The sequence below is a fragment of the Amphibalanus amphitrite genome, unplaced genomic scaffold (genome assembly GCF_019059575.1).
Source record: "Amphibalanus amphitrite isolate SeventyFive unplaced genomic scaffold, NRLGWU_Aamphi_draft 001020F_arrow, whole genome shotgun sequence".
Taxonomy (NCBI): Eukaryota; Metazoa; Arthropoda; class Thecostraca; order Balanomorpha; family Balanidae; genus Amphibalanus; species Amphibalanus amphitrite.
Genome location: NW_024882514.1, coordinates 128,272 through 150,102, shown reverse-complemented (window position 1 = coordinate 150,102; position 21,831 = coordinate 128,272). Strand labels below are relative to the sequence as shown.

Here is a 21,831-nt window from a genome sequence, read left to right as displayed (position 1 = left end):
ACGCTCTCTGGAGGATTCTAGAGCTTTCTGGAGCTTTCTGGAGGTTTCTGGAGGCGCTGGAACAGGCCCATAGTCGGATCTGAACAAAAAAAGCAGAGAACACTCTCAGCACTATTCTCATCATGAATCTGCCAGGCATTTGATGCGCATTCGCAATGGAAAACAACGGTAATGCTGAACACGGTCGAAATAATGCATATTCCGACGACTCTCCAATCCAATGACAAATCCAACATCACGGCGGGCGCTTCGCGGTGTGCCAATCAAGCAGACCGTATCAAAACAAACTCGCGCGCTCGCGAGCGGGCCCGAAGTACCATCCCTGACGCGAAACCCAGCTCCGACGCCCCCTACCTCCCTAGTCTCACTATTTCCCACGCAGCCAACACATACCGCTCTTTCCGCTTCCGCTGCGAGCAGACGTATAAAACACAACAGGCTTCAGTGTAAAAATATAAAACAGGACGAGAGGCGTGCTGGCGCGGGCGGCGGCTGACGGCAAGTACCGCGGCAGACTCGGAGCGCCGAGCGACCGGCGCCGACCCACCCCACACTGTTCACTGTCGGGCTCACTGGACTGACAGAGGCCCTCACGGTCACGGGTGGGCCTCTGATCGCCGGGACTGGATCTCCGCTGCAGTAAACAGCCGACATCTTTCAGAAGCTCGGGTCCAGTCTCGGCCACAAAACACCGCCCCATCCGCCGACAGGTTCACTTGGGACGCGCTACGCACCGCTCACCGCATCGGTATGTTTTAGTGGTTGACTGCGAGCTACTATGAGACATGTATGGACCTACAGCTGACCCCACAACCACACGGTGAAACAGCGAACAGGCTAGCGTCAGGTAAGGCCATGTTCGCGCAACCCAAGCGCGACAGACAGCGCCCGGTTCGAATCACTCATAGACGGTATATCTCGGACATACAGGCAATACGTCATCCACACTCGTAACCCTTCCTCTTGCTAATACGTCACTAATTCGACACACTGCATGTGAAAATATACCCTCTTCCGCGAACACCGCACCCCCAGCCCAAAACAGCGAGACCAAACCACTCCACTAAAACGTAGACGATAAAAGCCGCGGCCTGGCACGTGTGCTTTGTACATACGAGCTCCCTCTCCGCCGATGCTGGTCCTAGGCGGACACCACGTCTGGCCTGGGCTGGCCGGTGGAGGGAGGCGCGGCAGACACCGCCGGCGGCACGGACGGCGTCTGGCCCGGCGCCGGGGGGCCGGGCGGACTGACCGCGGCCGCCGGGGCCGGGCCCGGCGCGCCGGCCGCCGGCGCCGCCGCCGGGGGCGCGTGTTCCCCGGCGCTGCCGCTCTCCCTGCGGCCGGGGGAGAGCAGGTCCTGCCGGTCTCGCTGGCGCTCCTTGTTGGGTCGGAACGCGTCGGCGAGGGCGTCCACTCGCTCCTTGGTGGGCGCCCAGCGCGCGTGGCCGGCGTCGTTCTGCAGCCAGACCACCACCGTGCCGTTGCCCGAGCGCATGGTCGAGTCCGCTCTGAGGGAGGGGACGGGGCGAAGTCAGCAAACTGCAGACTCGGGTGGTAGGCTATAAATGGGCATTTTTATGGCACGTTCACAGATTAAGCGCATTCAGCATAAGGCGATACACTGGGTCGGGTTGACACAGTAGTAACTAGCGTCTCGATTGTAACCTAAGTCATCCTCTAGAGACCCCCGCTATCATCCCACCCTCACAGCAGCCATATCGCGGTGCGAGTCGTTACCTCTCTGGTGAGTCGGCAGGAGAGGGTCGGAGCGGGTCCAGAGGATCGCTCGGCCGCAGGTAGGAGGGTGCCGCCAGCACGACAGAGGCCGGCACGTACAGGCCGCACCCGCTGGTGGCACGGACCGGAGGAGTGGTTAGGATAGGAGATGCGGATCGAATGGTCACGGAGGGGGATTAGAGAGGGGCAAAAGATGACATTAAAACACGAACAGTATTATATGCGCCAGCTGAATCGCAATTGATAAGAGCGACAAAGGGGAGGTAATTAGGCTTGATGGGGGATGCAGGATTTGAGATGTAGCAGGCAGATGTAAAAATTGAGCATGAATCTGACAAGGCAGTGATCAAAAACAGCAAACCCGTAAGAAACTGTAACGTAAAAAGCAAGCGCAAGCCATATAACCCAGTGTATGGATCTGCAAAGGCGAATACAGGTTATGGTAAATTATACAATCAGATAATCAACATAAAGATTGGGCTGGTTGATCACAGGATGAAAATCCCATGGTGTCGTCTCACCTGCTGACCACGTGCTGGAAGCCATGGCGGTAGTGGTGCTCGAAGGCGGGCAGCGCGATCTGGCGCCGGTTCCACCTGCTGCCCTCCAGCTGACTGAGCGCCGCCGGCGCCGGGTCGCGCCACTCCGGGAAGAACACGACAAACGAGAGCGGCTCGGCCGTCTGCGAGAGCAGCCGCTCAAAGTGGGTGACGCACGCCTCCATCAGCTCCTCGCAGAACGGCGGGTTCGCCTCGAACGAGCCGTGCGTCGGCTTGAAGTCGAGCACCATCCTGAGGCACAGAGGGAGCGAAAGTGATAGGTAGGGGTGGGGCCGATAAAAAAACGATGGAGTTGACTGAGCTCCGTGCAGTTCTGTTGACCCTGCGAGCGACAGACCGAGCGACTGGCCTCTTAAAACAGCCAGCCATTTGGGCAGGGCTCTCCTAAGTCGTAAGATGTCCCCACATCGACTATTACGTCTCGGTCTACAGCTGCTGTCTCCCTTGAGCAAAGCCATGACCTCCCAATTATAAACTACCTACGTATGTGAGCCAGCTGCTAGTACTCCACCCGAACCGCTCGACTTATCACCTCACGACAAACAAAACTCCTTGCTGTGACCTGATTCAGTTCTGACCGGTGATAATTCTGACCCGACCCTACCGGCCACCCAATACTGACCACTGATGACCAGACCTCTAACCACCCGTCCTGACTTACCCCCGTGACCCGAAGTAGCCGTCTGTATCGGGGAACGCGGAGCAGTACTGTCTGAAGTAGCAGTTGAGCGGCGAGGCGAACAGCTCGAACGTCACCCCAAAGTTTTTGTGTAGACACTCGAGGACGGTGAGAGGTAGCGCCGCCTGGTGGGAGAACGGACAAACAGCGGTCAACGTCAGTCACCGTAAGACTAGCTTCGGGAGCTGCTAGTATTTTTCAAACAGGCGCCATAGTCTGATACAGCGACATTTCGCAAACGACCATCACGTTTATCAATGATGCACAAGCTGGCAAGCAGGCAAGATGGTAGACTGAGCTAGGCAACCAGTTTGTTTGTTAATTGGGACTTAGGGGCTCGCCGACTACTAAGGTCATTTTGCGCACATAACGTCGTACTAATAAAACAAGTGTGTCAAAGAAAGAACCTTCTAGATACAATGCTAGGCAACCAGACCAGCGGGTGGCTAAATCGCCTCTCGCCACAAGATTGGCATACATTACAGACTGCCCTGAATGAGCAGCTGTATCGCTGACTAACCAAGGACCGCATCTGACGCCTGCGTGACGGGTTGAATTGAAAGAACTGTTCAAATGTACACATCATCAGACTGACCTGCGTGGCCTGTGTGGCCGAAGTCTCCCCACCACCGGTCGCCGCCCAGAACGTGTTGTAGCGCTTCAGCATGCACCAGACGCGCGTCAGGAACGAGTCCAGCTTGCGGTCCTCGATGCAGCTGTACCGGTACAGCTGCTCCTGTGGACCGGACGAAGCGTCAGCGACTGGCGAGACGGCGGGGGGAATGGTAATCATCCCAGCGGGATGAGCGCTGCGAAAGCTTCGTGAAAAAAAAAATCGTTGAGTTTTATCGACGTTTATATTGTGAATCCACAAGGCATGGTAATTCAAGTGAATGGAAATGGGTTGACAGCGGGGAATCCGATGTCAAACATTTAGTGCCGAATGTCACGGGTTAATACGGAGCAAAAGTTTTGTATTATATCGCGAATGACTGCAATTGATTGCCCTAATATTCTCAGCTGAAGAAAATTTGAGTTTCCAACAACAATACTATCAGCTATCATATCATTGCCTCCTAAAAAATAAAACAGCCGAACGCCACCGAATCCCCCCATGCCCTCACCAGTTTCTGCAGGTAGAGCGTGTTGATTTTGAGCGCCTCTCCCTTGTAGCGCAGCATCATGGTCTCTTTGTCCTGCAGGTACTCGATCTGAGGCAGCCGCGGTGAGGGCAGCGCGTACTGGATCGGGAAACACCACACCTTGCGCGGGTTCTCCACCGTCAGAGATGTGTGAATCTCTGCCGGGAGGAGGACAAAAGGTGGGAGTGATCAGTGCTGGTACACACGGACCCGGATGGGGCAGATGTTTCGGGTCAAAATAATCTGGTCATTATTGGACACGCAGTCAACGGACAGAAAACGTGCCTCGTTGGACCCATTTTTGTAAAGTGCATTCATTCATTCATTCATTCATTCATTCATTCACTTATCGATTCGCTCATCCATTCATTCATTCTCATCAATTCACTCATTCATTCATTTATTCATTAGCATTTAGATTTACTAAGTGTAAGTAAGTATAAACATTACGATAAACGATGAATGCCTTTGCATGAAGTCAGCTGCTGCTGCAGCTGACCCATATCCCGCGCTACCCGCTCCACCTGCACCTACCTGTGATGTTGTGCTCTTTGAGCAGCTCCCAGTGTTTCTCGTGTATCTTTTTGGCGTAGTCGGCCGACAGGTTGTACACCTTCAGACAGATGGCCTCCACCGACTGTTTGGCCGCCTCGGTGATCTGCGGCTGGCACTGCCGCTTCAGGTGCTGCAGGCGTTCCTGTCGGACACAGGGGGGGGGGGCTCTGTGATCTGCGGCTGGCACTGCCGCTTCATGTGCTGCACCCGCTCCTGTTGGCGGTGGAAGTGAACGGGGTGACGGTCAGCTGAGCTCATGGCGAGTGTTCGAGTTTAATCAGCTGCTCTTGGGCCGCCTTGTTGAGAAAGATTGCCGTTTCGAAAGTATAGCTGCAGAAATCCCCAAATATACTGGGCTAAGTGCCCAAAAGACGGGTCAATAATGCCACAAAAGGCGATAGAACGCACAAAAGCTCTGTCACGATTAACAGCCGTTTATATGTTCAACAGAATCTTGACGATGAATTAACATGCTACAGCGTTATCGCCATGCGACACGTCTGCGGCCTCAACCATTCTTACTTGGAAGTCGTCGAAAGAGGCTCCGACTGTGCGCCGCAGCCACTGGAATGTGTCTTCCACGTTCCACTTGACGATCTTACGGCTCTCCGGGCTGGCCGTCCTGAGGGACAGATGAAGGGGCGGTCAGAGACTAGAGTACAGCTAAGCGGAGAAGGGAGCTGGGAAAGGGACGAATGCAGCTGGGAACGGAGCGGATAGAGACGAAAGCTGCTCGGGGATAGGGTGGTATACATGAAGCTATCGTACGAGAATGCGATGAACTGAGATATAGGTACGAACTCCATTCGAAGTTCGAACGTAATCCAACCAAAATAACCAGCCAACAACATCGCGCCCACTTCAGTGATCTCCTCTTTCCAATCCATCTTCCACCCCACTTCCACTCACAAAACACTTACCTGGATTCAATCATCTTTTTGGCTGCCTCGCAGTATCGCGAGAGCTGCTTGCGCGCCTCGCCGGTAAACTTGGGCTTCACCAGCTTCATGGGCAGGTCGTTCATGATCTCGCGGTACATGGACATGGAGATTTCGGGGTAGCAGAGCGAGGGCAGCAGCCGGTCGGTGCCCGAGTCGATCACCTTGCGCTCCATCAGCCAGCGGCTGAACGAGCCCACCGGGGCGTCCACACCTGCCACACGGTACCGGGAAGGGACGGTGTCAGGTGCATAGTTGTGCACCACTCGGGACACACTTCGAGGATGACCATTTGCATTATTCTGCGTAATGAGCAGTAACTGCAAATGTTGAGCTGAGCAGGTAAATATGTTCATAACTTTACTCCCTCTATCATATTTTCGCGGTAGGTATTCAAAAAAGACCGACGAGTGAAGTGTATCGTAAATGGTAATGCGAATTTTCATCACCAGCGCATGATTAGTCTCATTGGTGTCCGTCGCAAGAGTGCTACGAAGGTACCACCTCCTTCCTGTTACGTACCCTCTCTGGAGTGGCAGAGCTCCTGATAAGTCTGTCGCAGCTTGTTGGTCAGCTGGGCGCGCATGATCTCGATGTCCGGGTGTGGGTGCGGAGTGGTGATGGGCGGACGCTCGAAGATGACCGCGTTGGTCGGAATCTCCAGGTCCCACGGACCACTGCCGGGGCAGGTCACAGGTTAGAGATCACAGGTCACGGGTTACAGGCCATGGGTTACAGGCCACATGTCATACGTCACATCCCGAACTGACGAGAAGGCCGGAGAGTGGCACGAGCACACGTGCTATACAGTTATACTCGGACAGAATCGATGATCGTAAAGACCTTTCAAACTCCGTCTTTATGGTCGGATACTTATATAATATCGGCCAAACATGCACTTGTTTCGTAACAGCTCTCGTAAATATGCGGCAGTCAGACGACGCAGCAGCACTATTGGGCCGAAACTGGCGGCATCAGGCATGGAACGGTAGCCGGCGGCATTTCAGGCGGAACCGTGGCTCCGCCAGTGACGGCTGGTGGAATTTGAGTCGAGAAGCACGTCGTATTACGCTATGTTTGAGCTGAATGCAAATGTCATCGCATACACAATACAATTACAAACGATCTGCTTCGTAATAAATGCGTTATGAAAGCACGATCCGAAACAATAGCATCTACGATAGTGCATCTCAGCTGTACCTAGGAGACGTAAAAATAAACTACCAGTAGCAATAAAATCAACCATGCTCAAGGTGTCGCAGTATATTTATATGTGACTTCTATAAATGCATTTTATCTTGTCGATGATTATATACCTAAAGCCAAAGTCCCGGCACATTGCATTTACGGCTCTCGGGATACGGTTGAACTCTATTCGCACATCTCCCGCACAGCCCCCGACTCACTGGACGATGGGGATGCGTTTGGTGACCGGTCCGCCGAACTCCTCCGAGGCGCGCCGCTTCAGGCCCTGACCCGGATGACCCGGCTGACCCATGATGCCCAGTGGGTCGGACACCGGGTCAAACTGCCGGGGGGAGAAGGTCAGATAAGACAAATGACAAACGGTCAGCTCAGCACGCAGCATGGCAATAAATAATTAGTAGATACGAGTAACATGTCAAATGTCAATCGATAGTTTAATCGAGATACTAAACAAGTCACAAATGATATCGCATCCACTCCCTATGCTTCGATTTTTTCACGCTGTCAGACTTGACAGGAAAGCCCTTCCCAAACACAAACAGCGCTTAACATATTGTGGTAAGCCTAATATAGCCATGAATTTATGAATAACCATGCAGCTTGAACTGGCATCTTTTTTGAATGCATGAGTGCGAATTTCCGTTTCTGCCAATCGCACATATTTGGCGACTCATTTTCCGCACTACGAATACGAATATGATGCTGTCGACTCGAGTCTCGAGTCCCCGATGCTGTCGACTCGGCCATCTTGCAGAGTCGGAATATCTGCATCCAATGCATATGGTAAAACCACTCATAAGGTTTACCAATACATCGAGCGTCCTGCGTCGCTGCAGATAATTCAAAGCCATACCCATCGGGACTTGCATATCGAGCACACGTCACGACTCAAATCAAAGTTTTACCGGGGACGGTCACATGTTTGTCCCATTATTGCCATCTATAAGCTAGTTCTACTCCCCAGTCCCCACTCATGCTCAGTGTGGGTCCTCACCTGTTGCCGTCCACCATGCAGCGGCGGCAGGTCCCACAGTGACTGGTTGGTGAGGTGGTTCCAGAAGTAGTGTCTGTTCTCCCTGCGGGACCACAGCCGCCGCCAGCCCTGCGCCACCAGTTCCGGGGGCAGCTCCTGGGTGTCGCCCGGGATGGGCGGGGGAGCAGCTAGAACTGGGGTGCTCGGGCCGGCCACGGCCATCGGAGGTCCGCTGGGTGTGGAGAGTGGAGGCAGGGATGGAGCGGCACTTGTTCCAGGCTGTGACGGCACTGCACCTGCTTGGCCAGCCTCCCAGGTGGCTGGTGGCCTGCCTGAGTTCATGGTGGCTGAACTGCTGAAGAATGGATAAAAACAGTTTATTGACGAAGAAATAGATATCATGTGGTAGAAAATAAGAAAGGTATTTACCATTGTTTTAAACTGAAGCAATAAATTAAGTATCCACTTCAAAAAGTAAACATAAGAGAAGTTACTTTTGAAAACAATGAAGGAATTAACTCTCAAAGTAATGCTAATACCATCAAACTTTTAACAAAAAATGCCTCAGCAATCAAAGCAAAATGAATGACAGAACCATATGGTAAGACCAAGGAAATATGTTGATCATAAAATTAGGACATTGAACATATAGAAAATGAATGATAATGGATATAAAACACGTTTTGAAACACATATTTAAATAATTACGCCATGCTTCCGGTGGGCGGGCCACAGAACGAATCTAAACTACACATAGGTTGGCAAACAGGACACAAAACGGGCCAAAACTAGCATAAAACTACATTAAATTAACTGTTTCGTAAAAATAACCATAGAAATTCCAGTTCTGATGGTAAGATTCCCGAGCACACCTTATTTAGCACGCGAAGCGCACAGACGCAGCCCACACGGAACGGACGCCATTTCCCTCTGACGCCGATGATCGTTATTTTGGTCACGTGACCAATACCATGTACGGTAGATGTGTTTCTCCGTCTTCTTGTAATTATTTCATGCATTTATGTGTCTTATTTTGGTGATGTTAGCTACTTTTCATATGAAATATAACAAAATTAGGAGCTTAGATTACCATATTTTAGCATACACTCAAGGAACTTTGCAAACGATTTTCAAGGAGTTAAAAGTTAAAGTCATTTGAAAGCTCCTGTACTTATAACTCCATGGAAATATTTGATATACTTGTTTAAAATGTCATTGGCGTAAATATCTTCAAAAAAAGCCTCTTCTTGTTCAGAATATGTCATAGAAATTCTTTATAAATCACATATTCGTCAAAATGCACACAATTTATAAATAGTAGCTGCATCCTTCTATGAAAAACTGTCTTTGATGCGCCGTTTTGGGTGTTGTAATTTTTCCACTTTTTCTCTTTGAGGTCAAAGGCCGATCGCGGTGCATCTTCGTAAGAAAATCTTGATTTTTTATTAGTTTTGGGTGTCCATAGCCTTTTGTTTGAATGAAATTTGTGTTAAATAACATCATCACGTTTTATTTGTCCCGAATCACTTGTGTACGATGCTATCACTCCGCTGTATTCACCCTAACGGAATGCGATGCTGATGCACTGTTCTTTCCATTTCCCCAAGGCCGTTTCCTGTTTCTCCTGTTTCTCTGTTTCCTTGCTTAGTGCTTACCGACAACATATAAGGCTTTTTGTTCTGACTTTTGAGCTGCAAGCTTAAATTAAGTATTCAATGCAGGAAAGCTGATAAATATGTCTTCACTGGTCCTCCGTATGGCAGCGGATGTGCATGGTGTTGGTGTCTGTCTTGTAACCCTGTGTCAGTATCAGTGACTTTGTGGCTGGGTCTCAGTTTATAGCTCCACTTTGTTAAGCCCATGTTTCTTGTCAGCTACCTATCTAACACCTGGAGAAAACGGATCACGCTAGACAATGTGGGACTTGTCACTGTCGATATATACCAGTCGGGGAAACTGTGGTAAAATCTGCCATTTTTAGCAGTCTGCTATTTTTAGCAGAAATCTGCTAAAAATGGGTACGGACCTGCTAAAAATGGGTACGCACGTGACGTCATCGTACCCAAATATAGCAGATTTGGGTACGGACCCATACAAAAACAGATTTGCGCACTACTTGAAGCAAATGCGCATCAAATGCCTGGCAGATTCATGATGAGAATAGTGCTGAGAGTGTCCTCTTCTATTTTCTTTCAGATCCGACTATTTTTTAATAAAATATTGCCATTGGAAGATGAATGCACTGAAATTTCCTAGAAATTGGTCATTGTTTTAGGTATTTTATGTTTCTTCTATTAAGAATAGACAGAAAATAATGTTGAAAACAAAATCTAGCAAAAAAATACATAAGGTTGAGATTCATTACTAGAACAGGCCATCACTATAACAAACACAATTTGGCATGATTGGTTGACACACATGTTATCAAGGTCATACCATTGAAGGGGTAAATAGCTATGTAGGCATATTTTAATAGTTAATTTAGCCGTTTATGTGGTTTGTTAAGATGACCCTGGCCACAGTGTTTCTTATAATGGTAAATTTGGCACATAGCATTGCCTGGTTTTGTTCAAACAGCAGCTTATGCCCTGCTGGGTCTTGGCACGACTTTTCAACCTTAATGGTTAGGATGTCATTTTAGTGGTTTAATAATCCATTTTGGTTAAAAATGTTACCTCCATCTTATTCTCCAGACTTTAAAGTGTATGTAATGACCAGCTATTTTGAATCAAGACAATTCTTTTTTGGGAAATGAGTAGAAGTTTGGCACAGCCTAGCAGTCAAAGACGTCAGGCTGCAGGCTGGTGGTCAATTATTTACTATTTTTTCACATGTTTTGTTCCTCAAGATGACTATTATTTTCAAAAATCAACATGAAATTGCCAAACCTTAAAAAACATTGGTGTGGGTGTGTGTTTATTTGTGTATCATTATCACTGCATAGTGATTGCGTGACCAGATGAATATTGAATGTTGCATGGTGTGAGTCTACAGATCTTACGAGGGCCATATGGGTAATGGGGCTTCACGGTTTAAGAACCTGACGTTATTTCTGTATGTGTCTGCATGCTTTTGCCTGTTTGAAATGCATACTGTCTCAGTCTTGTCTGGACGTGCTAGGACTTAGTAAACTTTGATATGTGGGGTACATGATGACACGTATTGCAGTAATCAGACTGTTTTCAAGTAACCTTCCACACTTTTGAATGCTGTAAAAAGCTCTCTCTCGGTCTCGGTCTCGGTCTCGGTCTCTGTTTCAGCCTGGTCAACTGTGCTATTGCCTTAAGATGGTGCTGCTAGGCAACAGTGTACTGCCTCCTCTGGTGGATAGAGTGGGCGTGGGGTGCCAAAGCTCAGTTATACATGTACATTTCACCATTAATCAATAGATACATAGATATATCTTCTGCTATTTTTAGCAGATGCAGCTGCTAAAAATAGCAGTTTCTACTAATATTTGGGGCTTCCTGAATCAGCTAAATTTACAGCATTGTTCCTTAAAGTTTTTAGGCAAATGATAGGTTCATTTGAAAATGTGAGAATTGTAGTATAGACATTGCATGCAAAATAGTGTGTTTCTGAGTGAAAGATGAATGTTTGACCAGTTTTCAAACAGTACTTTTTACCGTACCCATTTTTAGCAGATTCGTACCCATTTTTAGCAGAATTCTGCTAAAAATAGCAGACTGCTAAAAATGGCAGATTTTACCATAGTTTCCCCGACTGATACCTAATAGACTTGTTGAAAATTTTCACCAGTGAATTGGGTGCAGGCAAGGTCAGGTGGTGGGTGCCTTCTGTTATTTACAGCAAGCACCAGTTAGTGTGACACCAGGGCTCAAAGCCATTCCTTCATCCACAGAGACACTAATTTTCTAAAGGAAAGAGAACAAAGTTATGATATTAATGCAATATTGGATTCGGTTTGCCTTCCCAGTCACAGGAAATTTGAAACACATACCATCCTGAGCTGTCACCTGTTGATAAGATATTGTGATGCCTAAGGGATCGTCTTGATGTCCTGATTGTGATGCTTTTTTAGGAGTAAGCTCATGGTGTCATTTCATAGCCCTGCCACTCCTCTGCAAGCTATCAATTTCAATTCAAATTATCAACAAATTGAAATAAACTAAGGATTGCTATAATTGCCTATGGCACTGGCCTATTCCCATTCCCTCTCCCTTACTCTCCAGACCCTCATGCGGATTCTGACTGTTCTAGTCATTTAGCAGTAGCAGACATCAAAGCAGCAGGATTTTATGATCAGCATTCTATTCAGATGTAGATTCCTAGTGAATGGCACCCTACTGGTCTCAGTAATAACTTTGGCTCTTACCATACCAAAGGCTCCTGCCCCTCAGCACTCAGCAGCCTTTGACACCCATGTGGGCCATTGTTCAGTTAACTTCTTCATCAGGGCACCTTTTCCCACAGCATATGGTAATAATGAACCAAATTTATCAAATTTTCTTACTATTTATTGAATGAAAAGCAATGCTAGTGTAGGTACCTTAATGGGATTGGTAAATGGTATCTTAAAGGGATCATGACAACATGACATCCAAATCTTCTGTTTCAGCTTTATTTACTTAGCCCCTGTAGCAAGTCATGGCTGCCCTTCAGATCAAGCCAGCCCAGCTGAAAAAGCTGTTCACTTATGGTAAGTGGGCTGTGATTTCATTTTATGATATCTACCTCGAAATATAATCCATTTTGTGTGACCAATTACCAGCTAATGCATCTATTCAAATGTTTTTACTTCATGCGTTACATATATTCAATTTCACACATATTTGTTCACTCATTCTACTGGTACTCATTCATCACCCCGAAGACCATATAAAGTTATTGTTTGTGTATCTAAAAGTATATTTTGGAATGATAGGCAAACGCCTAAATCAATGCGGACACGTCGTCAGGCCGCGTCGGCCACGTCATACACCGTTGTGGCCTCACAACGGCGGAGTCGCGTCGAAGACTCGTACTCCTCAGGCCGCGTCGGCCACGTCGTATATACACCGGGCCGTCGTGCACCGGCGGAGTCCCGTCCAAGACTGTCGCGCCCCCGTCCCATCTTGTGGTTTCTGGTTCCATATGCAATACTAAGTGACTATTCACATAACAAAATATGGTAAATATCAGGCATGCTTCTATAGTAGCATGGATACACTGGCCAGTCAGCTCCCTCACACACACTGTCACCATGTCACATGCATTCCCACCATCTGTGTTGTCCAGGCGGCGTCCGCACGATGGCTGCTGCCGCGCAGGGCAAGAAGAACATTGTGCTGGTGGAGGGTGTCCGCACGCCTTTCCTCATGTCTGGCACCGACTACAACAAGATGATGCCCCACGATCTGGCCCGCGAGTCGCTGCTGTGAGTCGTACGGGATGGAGGGGATGGTCGGCGCCGGTGAGGGGATCGCGAGATAATTAGATACCTAATGCCGTGTCTTTTCGTGGAGTTGGTTCGTCTTTGGTTAGAATCGCTAATGCTGTTCATTTTGATATTTATTAGGTTGCATTGGAATTGGATGGGATGCGAATTTATTTAAGGACTCCTGTTTTTTTTTTTTTTGCAATGCCCTGCAGCATATTTACTCAGAAAGTTATTGATTCTATCAGAATACCAGCAACATATGGCTGGGGAATATAAGTGGTTCTCAAATTCTCGTCCGAAAACATAGTCGTCTGCATCAAAATCCAATTCACCCTGACTTCACTCACCGCCTGCCGTCAGTGGCCTGGTGCGTAAGGTGGGCTGCGAGCCGTCCGACATCGACTACGTCACCATCGGCACCGTCATCCAGGAGGTGAAGACGAGCAACATCGCGCGCGAGGCGATGCTGGGCGCCGGTTTCTCGGACCGCACCCCGGCGCACACTGTCACCATGGCCTGCATCAGCTCCAACGCCGCCATCGCTACCTGTGAGTGATAGAGTGGGGCAGGGGAGAGAGTTGGGGAGTTACAGAGAGAAGAGTTCGAAGGTTTGTTCAGGAAGGTTCGATAGCTCCTCTGGTGACATAACATCCAGGAAGGATGAGCGGGGAAGGATGAGCAAAGTGTTCACTGTGGGTTGTTGAGTTTAGACAAGATGGAACAATGAGGTTGCATAGTTGATCACGATTTAAAACTTGATGTTATGTTTCGAGGATAAGACAATATTTCTTCTCTTTGTAGCGCATCATATTTTTCTCGACCGCATTGATGAAGTTTGTCTTTAAGTTGGCACACTGGTATGTCATCTCTGCTTTTTCCTGTTCATATTTCGATACGCTGTGTTCTTACCGTTTCCTACGACCCTTACCTCTTCCGGCAGCGGTGGGTCTGATCCAGGCCGGCGTGTACGATACCTGCGTGGCCGGCGGTGTCGAGTTCATGTCCGACATCCCCATCCGCCACTCGCGCCAAATGCGCGCCCTGATGCTGCGCGCCAACCGCGCCAAGACGATGGGCCAGCGGCTGGGCCTGCTGGCCTCCATCCGGCCCTCGTTCTTCACACCGGAGGTGAGAGTGGGACGGGGGTAGAGACTGAGTGGGGTGTGTTCAGGCGTGGTACAAACTGATATCTATATTGACAATGTGACGTTTGTTATGCGACGTGACTGCATGTGCGAGATTGTGATGTAATTCCTTTTCTTGAGCAGGGACCGGGAGGGATAAGCCTTGAATCGAGTGCCGGGTATCGCCGAGTTCCCCACCGGTGAAGTGACAGGTCACTGACTCCTGTCTGACCCCTGTGTGACCTCTCTCTGACCTCCCCAGCTGCCCGGTATTGCCGAGTTCTCCACCGGCGAGGTGATGGGCCACTCGGCCGACCGTCTGGCGGCGGCGTTCTGCGTCAGTAAGGCCGAACAGGACGAGTTCGCCACGCGCTCCCACCGCTGCGCCATGGACGCGCGCGACAAGGGCTACCTCTGCGATGTGGTGCCCGTGAAAGGTGAGAACCGGTTGGCAGGAAGAGAAGGGAGCTGGTTAATCTGGAGTCTAAACATTTAAGCCAGAGGACGTTCCTCGGGGCATTAAGTGCCCTCCGTTCTTAAGCGATGCCATCATGCCGAGTCCCGAGACATGGTCACGGGGCGGGTCGGCGGGCAGGGGCGTCGCCTCGCGAGATGGCAGCATAGGGCGCGAGGCGGCGCGGGCGGGGGCCAGCGGCCCGTTTGGAGCACCGGGGAGGCTTACGGCCTCCCCGGGGCCGGGGCGATAACAGGCGTGTGCCAGCCAGGCTTGTGTGTGGCTTGTGGCTTAGCCAGGCGAGCAGAACCGGCACGGTGCCCTTAGTGGGGTGTTGAGGCTGCGGGGTGTGCCCGTGTGGTGTGATAGTTGTGGGGTGCGTGGGGGTGTGGTGAGGTTGATGTAATGATGTGATGATTGGTCTTATGTCTGGATACTGTGTTTTGAATATGCAATAAATTGATTGTGGGAAAAAAAAGAGTCCCGAGACATGCTGCTGGTCAACTGATTTAGACGAAAGTTTGCTCTTAACCCGAAAAAAGAGGTGTTTTGTTATGCTTGATCCCTGTCAATATCTCATTGTCAAAGTGAGTTGACTGTGAATGACACGTTACGCTTTCTTGCCGTTCCAAATCCAGTGCCGGGCAAGGAGATGCTGGTGGAACAGGACAACGGCATCCGTATCACCCCGCCGGAGAAGATGGCAGCCATGAAGCCGGCCTTCATCAAGCCACACGGCTCCGTCACCGCCGCCAACTCGTCCTTCCTCACCGACGGCGCGTCAGCATGCCTCATCACCACCGAGGAGAAGGCCAAACAGATGGGCTGGAAGCCCAAGGCGTACCTCAGGGAGATGACGTTCGTCTCGCAGGACCCCAAGGACCAGCTGCTGCTCGGGTGAGAGGAGTGGGGTGGGAGTGGGAGGGAAAGGGAGGGGGGTAGGGAAAATATGAGTTGCTTTGGCTTTTTGAGTTACGATGGTTTACAGTGTAGGTCGAGTTCGCACCATGTGTTATTCATGTTAGCTTATGTTGTATGATTTCGGTTATGTTATTAATTTTGAAATACCAAAAGAAAAATGTGTTGGCTGATTGACATCAGTACATTTGACATTTTCGTTTGTAATATCGGCAGTACCATTCGCTGTTGTTCTGTTGGCCTGCCTTCCTTCTCGTGTTTCGTTTACACAAGATCGCTCTAAACCTAGTTTCCCTATGGTCTGCGCCCGTCTCCCACCGGTCTTGCCGCCTGTGTCTATCGCTGACCCGTTCCCCTGTGCCCCGACAGGCCGACGTACGCCACGCCGCGCGTCCTGGAGAAGGCCGGCCTGAAGCCGAAGGACATTGACGTCTGGGAGTTCCACGAGGCGTTCGCCGTGAGTGCTGCGTCTTTGCGATGTTGTTATGAAATACAATTCCATTTTGTAACTTCACAACCGACAAAGTTCGTTCCGTAATAATGCTAGTAAACGGCTGTTCAGTTGCGATGTTTGTTTATTAAAACTCTACAAGTGTTTTGTTTTACCGTTTTAAGTGTTTGGAAGAGAGCGTTAGTCGTCTATGGTTCACATTCCGTTGACCTTTGTACCCGTTTCCCTCCGGTTACAGGGTCAGATCCTGGCCAACTTCAAGGCCATGGACTCTGACTACTTTGCCAAGTCCCAGATGGGCCGCTCGGCCAAGGTGGGCGCTCCACCGATGGAGAAGTTCAACAACTGGGGCGGCTCGCTCAGCATCGGACACCCCTTCGGTGCCACCGGTACGTGTGGCCAGTGTCGTAATACAGCTGCTGACGGTGAAATGTCCTCTGCAACAACGACGGCCCTAAGCCCACATCCTCCATTTGACAACTCGTCCAAGGTGTTAGCTCCAAATAGTTATATCGAAATACGAGTATCTGGTTTGTTCCTGTGATAATCAAGCGAGGGTTTTATCAGACCGTTGTTTGGGATTTTGACTAGCACAGGATACATTACAGTGCGTTGATGGCGATGCACAAAATATCCAGTCCGTATACAAAGACAGTGTAGATTATAACGAAGTTCTATGAATGTAGCTTTGCGCAAACTTTCTGTATACGTGGTGGTAACAGTCGATCTCTCTGCCGGTCGCAGGTGTTCGTCTGGCGATGCACGCGGCGCACCGTCTGATCCAGGAGGACGGCAAGCTGGCTCTGATCGCCGCCTGTGCCGCCGGAGGACAGGTGAGGACGCTGCGGGAGGAATGGAGGAGCTCAGACTAGGGGTATAGCTACTTTGAGAGGGAGATGTGGATGTACAGAGAGGATACTTCGTGTGAGGAATGTAAAACATGGGCTTGGAGGGGCTACTGCGAGAGGATGGGGCGGGACTTGTCGGGCGGGACTTGGGACCGGGGCAGTGGGAAGATGTTCAGCTCTTCTCTGGGAGGACGGGAGGATAATAGAAAGGAGGATATCGTAGCTAAAGGTTTTGGACACCTAGCTCAACCACGTGAGGACAGAATATGTCCAGAGACCAACTGGCTAATGAAGTGGGAACCGAGTTTGATCGGGACTTACCCTAACTAGCATCCTTGTCTATCAACTTCCTTATTCGACTGGCAGTTTTTTTGGATGGCGAAGCGGATACGGATTTCCTGCCAGTTGTGTTCGTTACCGAGTTTCCTCGTGCGTCATTCTTTGATCTGGCACTGCACTTGTATATCTCGTAATTCATTATTTTCATGTTTGTGATGACAGGAAGAAGGTCCAGGATATATCGGACGGAATAAATCAGGATTATGTAACTAAAGTGTACTTGGAAGTCGATAGACTGATCTCTCGATCAGAATAATAGCCGATGGTTCTTCACTGTGTTTGTTATTAGAAGTGTGGGTGCCGATGCTTTGCCAAGTGGAATTGCGGTTTTGTTTCTTGCCATCATTTTGGGGAGATTAACGGTTCTGGCATTGCCGTCTCATCAATATCGCAGCGTGCAGAAAAACATCGTCTATTTTTAGCCGGAAGCACGTGACGGTTCCTGTCGATTGCCGTCGTCCCGGCGGTGCTGCCGCCTGCCGGATCTGTCACCGGCCTGGCTGGGAGCCACACCCCCACTGACCCCCCCCCCCCTCCTACGTCACAGGGAGTCGGCATGATTGTGGAGCGCTACCCGGGGGCCAAGCTGTGAGCCGGGCCACGTGACTGAACGCCCACAGACGCCGCCAGTTGCCGGAGATACTCCGGCGCCTTAACAATGCAAGTGGCCTCCCGTGGGGCGAGCGGGAGGCTGCCACGGTTACGGGCCGGGTCAGCCAGAGGGGCGACCGGCGCCAGACTCCGCGCCGTGGTGAAATGCGCCTATTTTATCGGTATGGGCACATACGGAGTGCTGACGATTTTGTATGAAAGGGGAGTGTGGAGTGTGGTGCAGTTATCGGAGTACGAACTGGAAACTTATCTAGCGCCTGTTTCAAGCACCGTGAGATGTGATGGTGGTTCGTTATCAGAAATATGGCTGATCTGGGAGATAAACATGTTGGAATGAATGGATTATAGGTGGTCGTTGCCGATATCGATATCGGCCGTGAAACGTACATCGCTCGCCTGTCGGCTGTATTTGGACTGTGGCGCCATCTGGATAGTGGTGGCCCGGTGTTGACAATATCAACACCGATAAACACGCGCTATCCTGTCCCAGACAAGTGTGATCCATGTAGCCTGCTGATTCCAATAAACGGAACTTATTGTGTGAGGTGTTTTTGGTATTGGTAGTGCGGACTGCGGATCGGCTGGAAGTGGCGTTATAAGACTGCTCTGGTGGGATGAACTGCCACCTAGACTCGTGTCATAGCCGCCGCGAGATAATCAGATGATAAAACGAGATTGAGATACGTAGGTTCAAAACGACGTGGGTTGGATGTGCTGATTTGATCCAACTGCAAGCATGCAATGTGCATTGCTCGATGCCATCGGGCAGCTATCAACTGATTTTGCCGTTGGACTTCGATCGGCTTTATTTCTATAATATTCCGAAATAAAATTGTATAATCATAAAGGCTAGCGGTAGCATTATGCTTCAACGATCGGGATGTGCTCGCTGCCCCCTCATCGTTCGTACTGCAGCGAAAGCCCCGGCAGTTTTAGTAACCCTATCTTACAGACCTGACAACAGATGTCGCTAGTCTGACCTGCTTGCAGGAAATAGTGCTGAGAAATATTTCTATCTGGTATTTTTATTATTCAACTCAATAAAATTTGCAGAAAAATCACTCCTTGTTATTAAATATGAGTTTTCGTTTAATATTTTTACACACATTTTCCATCGGAAAACTGATCTTGTCTTATCGATACATTTGTTTCATGTCGCCCATCTCTTGTCTGGGAATATCGACCAATCAGGAATGCGACCTTGCGTGGAGTGGTTATTCGGCAGAGGCGGCGCATTGGCGACGCATTCGATGTCTGTCGCATTTCTGAGCTCGTGAGGGTGGTGTGAGGTCGTGTGTTCTTGCGCTATGGGAGCGAAAGTTGGCCAGTGAGACCCTCTGCTTTTCTGGTCTCAATTCCAGCCTTTGAGTCCCATTCCTCGCCGACCCACCATGGCAGTCACTGCCGAAAAAGAGGCCACCACGGCTCGAGAGAAGCTGAACGAAGATTCGGATGACGAGGACGAGTTCCTGGAATACAGCCCTTGCGGTACCATCACCAAACTTCGTCAACAAGTAAGTCACATCTTTTTCCATACTATTTCAACTCGGCGCCATGGTACCTTACTTCTTTCATGGTGCTGTTTGCCTGCCCAATTCCATGATGCACCCTACTCCCCGACTGGAAAAAATGCACGCTTTCGTCGAGAACTCGAGCGTAGTTGGGCGTTTGCGCCGAAAATTTTCGGCGTACTTCGGCGTAAATCGACGGCTTGCGCCGAAATTTTCGGCGTACTTCGGCGTAAATCGCGAAAAAAACCGTCAGGGGGTGGCACCAACCCCCCTCGGCCGGCGAGGATTAAATGTCTTCGGGAGTTAAACATCTTAAATATCACTTATCTTGTCTCGTGTTTGTCTCAGGGTATTTAAGTCATGTTCAGTGAACCTGATTGTGACTCTCCCACGGCGGGAACAGTTCACCGGGAGTGAGGTTATGGATTGTCGGATTCCCTAGTTCAGAGGGCTGTTCACGGGCCCTGTGTGCGGTCGGACCGCACACAGCCTCGAAGCTCCGCCCACTTCGTCCCTACGTCAGCCTTCCGTCACCGCACACAGCGATCGCTGTGGCCGGTCGGGACTGGCCACAGCGGACCGTCCACCGCACGCAGCCGTGACGTCAGAGCCGCCTACCCATCCCCTACCCCCACGCCTGCTGGACGCACCGCACACACCGCACGCAGCAGTGTGCGGTGCCCGTGAACACCCCTCAGATAACGTATGCTATCGTGTGCGTATTGACCGTTGTGATTCCTGTATTTCCGGCGTGTGGTTTGCGAGCGGACGCTGGCAATCGGTCCCGCGTGGCCTGGTATCTGCCCGATCCCATCGGCCGTGCTTGCACCACGCCTGTTGAAGGCCCCGTCAGGCGTCAGTCACCGGTTGGGCACTACTGCTGATCAGAGCCGGGCAACAAAATAAAGGTTACATTATGGAACATGCCAGTGAGTTTGTGAGTCAGGAGATTTTGTGATAGCGAACGCTGGTGCTCGGTCCCGCATGGCCTGCTGATGTCTATTGTCTGCCCGATCCCGTCGACCGTGCCAACAACCGTCTGTAGACAGTAGTCACTGGAAGACAGCCACACACACACGCCAGCCCCCCCCCCTCGACGAAAAGTGCGTGGCTACAGCCTGCAGCCATCAGTAAGCCTTGAAAATTTTCGGCGCATGAAGCATGGCTTGGTAAAATAATTTTGGCGCATAAACCCTTGCGCCGAAATTTCGGCGCATCACTTCTGCCGAGAACTTCAGCGTAGTGGAGGTATTTTTTCCAGTCGGGCCCTACTCCAAGACAAAAACAAAATTATAATTCTGGCATTCAATATATGTCAATATATTTTTGCATTTGTGCTTTTATCTTGTTTGTATGTCACTGTTATTTCAACAAATCAAAGTACTGCCAAGCATTTCAACTGTGGGCATTGGTGATGAGTGCTGAGTCAGAAAGCTTCATATCTTCTGTCCGATATCTGGAAGAAATGTTGCTGAGTGAGAGTATAGTCTATGCCCTTGTATTCAGTTGTATTTAAAGGCTGTTTTGTGCATGAGTTGCTCAATTTCAAAAGTTGTCATGCAGCTTGATATCTTTATCTACCAACATGCATTATGATTCTGCTCATCTCGCTGCTCATCGTGAACCATGGTACCAAAGACCTCCAGTTCAAGTGGACTGACTATTGACAATGACATTTATGTGATGTTTTAGTAGTTTTTTATAATTTCTTTTAATATAGACCTAACCCTTGCAAAGCATAATTTTGTGTGTTTTATGTTAAATGGTTGGTGGAAAAATGGTTATTTCAAGCATATGTTTCTTTTACAACAGCCAAAACAAGCTGAATATCATCAATCTTGGAATCTGACACTGATAGAAAGGGGATAGGCTATGAAATTTTGATTGAAAATGGACACTTATCTGCTTTTTTCTATGCATCCTCATGGTTTTCCATTGTTTGGTCAAGACTCCAGTCCAGTCCAGACAAGTCCAGAGTCATAGGCAGTGTTGACACTGCCTATGAGTTTCTGTCATTTTTTTCATCCATCCTGTCCTGAGCCGGCCGTTGCAGACGGCCGGCTGCTGACGTCACGCCCATGGCTGCCGGAAGCGGCGTGCCGGCGGCCCGCTGGTATATAGGGCCTTGGCCCGCTGTCGGCCGCGGAGCAAGGTCGCCTCTGCTCCGCTGACCGGCGCGTGACCGGCCGCGGGCAGAGGCGGTCCTCGGCGCGCGGATTCCGCCGCGGGCCGGCCAGTTCCGCGCGGACCCGGCACTGCCGGCTGCACGCAGCGGCCTTGGTTCATGCGGAATCTGAGCCGGGGGCAATGCCGGCGGATCATGCAGAATGCAGTCGATGAACAGGGCGGCCTCGGCCGGTGTGGGGGTTTCGGACATGGTAACCACTAACTAGCGCACCGATAG

General features: G+C 50.0%; 3 protein-coding genes across 4 annotated transcripts in view; 2 read left to right on the top strand and 1 right to left on the bottom strand.

The window, feature by feature from the left end:
* Window positions 1–179: 179 nt before the first annotated feature.
* LOC122369252 (mRNA (2'-O-methyladenosine-N(6)-)-methyltransferase-like) lies at window positions 180–8,717 on the bottom strand. Its single transcript, XM_043343849.1, has 12 exons — window positions 8,663–8,717; window positions 7,812–8,145; window positions 7,018–7,139; window positions 6,134–6,288; window positions 5,594–5,825; window positions 5,196–5,295; window positions 4,653–4,815; window positions 4,101–4,276; window positions 3,572–3,712; window positions 2,959–3,101; window positions 2,259–2,528; window positions 180–1,508 (listed from the first exon to the last, which is right to left on the bottom strand). The coding sequence occupies exons 2-12, from the start codon at window positions 8,130–8,132 to the stop codon at window positions 1,142–1,144; spliced, it is 2,190 nt and encodes a 729-aa protein (XP_043199784.1). The 5' UTR covers window positions 8,133–8,145; window positions 8,663–8,717; the 3' UTR covers window positions 180–1,141.
* Window positions 8,718–9,161: 444 nt separating this feature from the next.
* Window positions 9,162–18,457, top strand: LOC122369251 (trifunctional enzyme subunit beta, mitochondrial-like). Of its 2 annotated transcripts, none has more exons than XM_043343847.1 (11): window positions 9,162–9,213; window positions 12,370–12,450; window positions 13,029–13,167; window positions 13,531–13,718; window positions 14,111–14,298; window positions 14,557–14,731; window positions 15,387–15,645; window positions 16,036–16,123; window positions 16,356–16,506; window positions 16,862–16,950; window positions 17,852–18,457. In XM_043343847.1, the coding sequence occupies exons 2-11, from the start codon at window positions 12,399–12,401 to the stop codon at window positions 17,894–17,896; spliced, it is 1,374 nt and encodes a 457-aa protein (XP_043199782.1). In that variant the 5' UTR covers window positions 9,162–9,213; window positions 12,370–12,398; the 3' UTR covers window positions 17,897–18,457. The 2 variants fall into 2 exon arrangements, with proteins under 2 accessions (XP_043199782.1, XP_043199783.1); XM_043343848.1 differs by lacking the exon at window positions 9,162–9,213 and adding an exon at window positions 9,393–9,592.
* A 643-nt stretch (window positions 18,458–19,100) lies between these two features.
* The window catches only part of LOC122369258 (nuclear receptor-binding protein-like), a 44,848-nt gene continuing 42,117 nt past the window's right edge, over window positions 19,101–21,831 (top strand). The window contains exon 1 of the mRNA XM_043343858.1: window positions 19,101–19,430. Within this exon, the coding sequence (XP_043199793.1) occupies window positions 19,308–19,430 (123 nt within the window). The 5' untranslated portion in view covers window positions 19,101–19,307. The remainder of the gene's footprint in view (window positions 19,431–21,831) is intronic.